This window comes from Canis lupus, chromosome 12, assembly GCF_011100685.1.
Source record: "Canis lupus familiaris isolate Mischka breed German Shepherd chromosome 12, alternate assembly UU_Cfam_GSD_1.0, whole genome shotgun sequence".
Classification (NCBI taxonomy): domain Eukaryota; kingdom Metazoa; phylum Chordata; class Mammalia; order Carnivora; family Canidae; genus Canis; species Canis lupus.
The window spans coordinates 38,869,055-38,873,677 of record NC_049233.1 but is presented as its reverse complement, the minus strand read 5'-3'; the positions used below and the strand labels follow the sequence as shown (position 1 = coordinate 38,873,677).

Sequence of the window (4,623 nt, the reverse complement as noted above, 5' to 3'; positions counted from 1 at the left end):
TAGTGGTTTCGGCTCGCCTGCCTGCCTTGCTTTCCTCTGCCGCGATTTCTAAGAGTGCTGCAGTTAAAAAAAAAAAAAAAAAAAAAGGAAGAATAAGTAGAAAAGAAGTCTATTTAGGCACCTGATGTGGGTGGGTGGGATTGGAGGATGAGCAGGACCCCTTAATTATGTGGTGCAAATGAGGCTTAGCAGGGGCTTTGCTGGGCACTGGAACTGGAAGAGAGGAAGGAGGTTTTGCTTTTATCCCCAGAGTGGCTTTGCAGACCCAGACCAGTTCCAGAAGACGTTTCTTTTTTCTCGAGACCTGCCACCTGAAGGAGTACTCTCACTCTCTATGAAGAAAAGAATGTGCTCTTTTCTTCATAATACGTAAAGTTGTAAGAATGTATGCTAATTACCGACTTGTTATGTGGTTATTGTCTATCTGCCCTTCTGTAAGCTGCTTGAAAACTGGGTCTCTGTGTATATATATATCCCATTAGACCCTGATGTTTAGAATTCCCAGCACAGATTAAGCACTATTTTTGCTTGCCTACCTGGTTTAGGGAGGAGGAAAATAAGAGAACTCGGGTTAGGGTTGTGTCACCTTGGGTGAAAAGCCCTTCTCTCATAGGACCTCAATTATTCTTCTAAACAAAATGGATTGGCGAGATAATCTTGGTCCCTAGATTGAATCATTCTCTTTAAAATATGCTTACACTTAAGCTGATAAATTCACTTATGATAATAGAGGTCATTGAATGCATTATACCTGCCACACATCGAGCTAGGTGCTAGAAACTCCTAGTTGAGATCACTTAGTTCTTGGGGCTAAAAGTACATTGCCCTTTCCTGGTGCTTTTCTTTAAACTTTCTCTGACTTGTACTTCTATTCCACATTTGTTTCTGTTAAGGTTGGAGGAGGAAGTAAGCAGCAGGGAGGACCTGGGAGCTGGCATTGCTCCATACCGCATATGGCTGATAACCTGATGTATTTGTTGACAGAAAAGAAGACACACTGGTGGTGATGGTCCAAAAGCCTGTTTCTTCCTTCTTTCCTTCTTTCTTTCTTTCTTTCTTTCTTTCTTTCTTTTCTTTCTTTCTTTCTTTCTTTCTTTCTTTCTTTCTTTCTTTCTTTCTTTCTTTCTTTCTTTCTTTCTTTCTTTCTTTCTTTCTTTCCTTTCTTTCTTTCTTTCTTTCTTTCTTTCTTTCTTTCTTTCTTTCTTTCTTCTTCTTCTTTCCCTCCCTTCCTTCCTTCCTTCCTTCCTTCCTTCCTTCCTTCCTTCCTTCCTTCCTTCCTTTTTCTCTTTTCTTTTGAATTTTGTTGACCTCCTTTCTAGGCAAGCTGGGGGAGGGAAGGTGCTTCTTACTGTGAACTGTTTTCCAGTGGCACTTAACTGCTGAGCAGCTGGAGAGGGAGGATGGAATGGAAGGTTTAGTTTCACCTAAGGTAGGCTTCGGCTTGGCTTGTGATACTTTTACATTTTTGTAGACAGCTTTTTTTTTTCTTCCCCTGTTGGCCCATAAAGGGGAGGCATTGACTGGAAAGCACAGATTTCTAAAACCAGATATGAAACATTAGTTTGTATTGCATCAGAGTTAAGTATGACTTGATACCCGAAGTTTAAAATGCACTATTGGTCATTTCCTTCTAAGGCGATATAATTACTGGCGCCTCCTTCTAACCTGGGTGTGGTCCGTAGGGCTGGATAAAATTCCTGAGTGGAGAGGTCAGAGCCTGGGGCTGGCTCCGCCTAGCACTGGTCTGCTGGGGTGGGGGGTGGTAAGTCGAAGCCCAGGAAGGTAACGCGGGGAGTGAGCCTCTGCCCGCGGCCGAGGGCGTGGATCTAACTGGAGGGCCGCGGTGCAAGCTCCGAAGAGGACGGAGACAAGGACAGGACGCCCTCATTCCCGATCCTGGCCAGAACTGCGGCGTCTGGGTGTCAGGATTGGGGGGTGGGGGTGGGGGTGGGGGTGGGGTCAGGGGATGGGTACTGGGGAGAGAGGGCGGTAGGACCCGGCGGGAAGCTTCCTTGGCCGGGGAGGGAACCGAGCGGGAGGCCAGGAGGGAGGGAGAGAGAAAAGGGGAAGGTGATGGGGAGCCGGCGTCCGCACTTGCCGAGCCGCACGAGTTGCACGGCTCCGGCGGGCCGGACCCGGACTCTATAAAAGGAGCCCATCTGCTCTGCCGCTCACACGCTCCTCCCGGGCTGGCGCACGCAGCGTTGCTCCAGCTCCGCGAGACACCTGCCCCTCACCCGCGTGCCGCGCCAGGTCCCCCAGACCCGTGCGCCCAGCAGCATGGCTCCAAGCGGTGCCGGGGGGACCGAGGTGGAGGCGGCGGGGGCGGCGCGTGGCGAGCAGCCGCGGCCCCAGTCCCCGAATGCCCCCTCCCGCGGCCGGGTCTCGGCGGGGCAGCCAGCCCGAGTGGCCAGCGCGTGAGAAGGAGGGAGGGCAGAGCTCCGGCGCGAGGCGAGGCGCGGCGAGGCGCGGCGAGGCGCGGCGCGGCGCAGCGCGGCTCCCAGACTTCACCCCACCCAGCTCCGGCGGCCCGAAGCCGCCGCAGGAGACCGCCCCGGTCCGGGGAGGGGGGCGGGAATGCGAGACCGGCTCTCCTCGAGGGCCTGCCAGCTTTGGTCTCGACAGCTGGGAAACTCGTGCGGGCCGCTTCTGCAGATCCGGGAGCGCCCGGGTTAGGAGACTCAGCCCCGAGCAATTGGGGTGAGGGACCCCACCTGGCTTGATGCTCTCGCCTCAAACGGTACAGCGCCCTCCGCCGCGAGACGCCTAGGTGCGGGTCGGAGCCGAGCGGGGTTTCGGTGGGCCAGTCCTTAGCAAGCCCGGGCTGAGACGGGGCGTGGAGAGCGGCGGGCAGGGGCGCGGCGGCAGCGCCGGGCGCTCGGGGAGTGCAGGGGACGCGCTCGCCCGCCGGGGCTGCCGCGCCCTTGACCTCTCTGGGTTCGGCAGGGAATCGGGGTGGAAGACTCCCTGAGGAGCCCACGGGACTGACTGGCAAGCGGGACACCGGACTGTGGTATCTCCGCGGGCCTTCCGCCCTTTCCGTCGTTTGCTCCATGCCCCAGGGCTGCGCTCCGGGGCCCCGGCGAGGAGAGACATGGAAGCAGCCGGCGCTCCGTGCGCCCCGCCGCCGCCCGCGGGCTCCCAGACCGGGGCTCCTCCAGCCAACCTGTCTTCGGCGCCGCACAACTGCAGCGCCGAGGGCTACATCTACCAGGACTCCGTCGCGCTGCCCTGGAAAGTGCTCCTGGTCCTTCTGCTGGCACTCATCACCCTGGCCACCACGCTCTCCAACGCCTTTGTGATCGCCACGGTGTACCGGACCCGGAAGCTGCACACGCCAGGCCAACTACCTGATCGCCTCCCTGGCCGTCACCGACCTGCTCGTCTCCATCCTGGTGATGCCCATCAGCACCATGTACACGGTCACCGGCCGCTGGACGCTGGGCCAGGTGGTCTGCGACTTGTGGCTGTCGTCGGACATCACCTGTTGCACGGCTTCCATCCTGCACCTCTGCGTCATCGCCCTGGACCGCTACTGGGCCATCACGGACGCCGTGGAGTACTCCGCCAAAAGGACTCCCAAGAGGGCCGCGGTCATGATCGCGCTCGTGTGGGTCTTCTCCATCTCCATCTCGCTGCCGCCCTTCTTCTGGCGCCAGGCCAAAGCCGAGGAGGAGGTGTCGGACTGCGTGGTGAACACCGACCACATCCTCTACACCGTGTACTCCACGGTGGGCGCTTTCTACTTCCCCACCCTGCTCCTCATCGCCCTCTACGGCCGCATCTACGTGGAAGCCCGCTCCCGGATTTTGAAACAGACGCCCAACAGGACCGGCAAGCGCCTGACCCGAGCCCAGCTGATAACCGACTCCCCCGGCTCCACGTCCTCGGTCACCTCCGTTAACTCGCGGGCTCCCGACGTGCCCAGCGAATCCGGGTCCCCGGTGTACGTGAACCAAGTCAAAGTGCGGGTCTCCGACGCGCTGCTGGAGAAGAAGAAACTCATGGCCGCTAGGGAGCGCAAAGCCACCAAGACCCTGGGAATCATCTTGGGAGCCTTTATCGTGTGCTGGCTGCCCTTCTTCATCATCTCCCTGGTGATGCCTATTTGCAAGGACGCCTGCTGGTTCCACCTGGCCATCTTCGACTTCTTCACGTGGCTGGGCTATCTCAACTCCCTTATCAACCCCATCATCTATACCATGTCCAATGAGGACTTCAAACAAGCGTTCCATAAACTGATACGCTTTAAGTGCGCAGGTTGACTTGTCAGTTGCAATGGGGTAGCCTGAGCGACCTTTGGGGACCATGCTGGGTCTGGTTCCACAGGTAGGTCGACTCTTCTTTCACTGTTACTGGGTCAGGTTGAGGCTCTGTCTTCTGGCCAGTGGATCCTGAGAAGCCAGGACAGCCCTGAGGGCGCTCCGCTCCCAGAGGAGACCTGTTCCAACGACTGATAGGGCTTCCCTGCTGAGGAGGAGGCTCGCTTTCTGCCCTCAAACCCCAGGTCCGGCGCTGACCCCCGTGGCAGCCAATCGCAAGGGAGGGTTGTGACTTTTTAAAAATCCGTCATGGAAGGGGGATCCCTGCCCTGCTTTGGTATCACGGATCATGCCCTCTAGA

At 57.1% G+C, this 4,623-nt stretch overlaps 1 protein-coding gene across 1 annotated transcript; it reads left to right on the top strand.

Moving 5' to 3' along the window:
* Positions 1–3,094: 3,094 nt before the first annotated feature.
* On the top strand, positions 3,095–4,265 carry HTR1B (5-hydroxytryptamine receptor 1B). Its single transcript, NM_001006948.1, is given in 2 exon segments — positions 3,095–3,339; positions 3,341–4,265. Coding segments are annotated over 2 exon segments (1,170 nt in total).
* Positions 4,266–4,623: the final 358 nt, after the last annotated feature.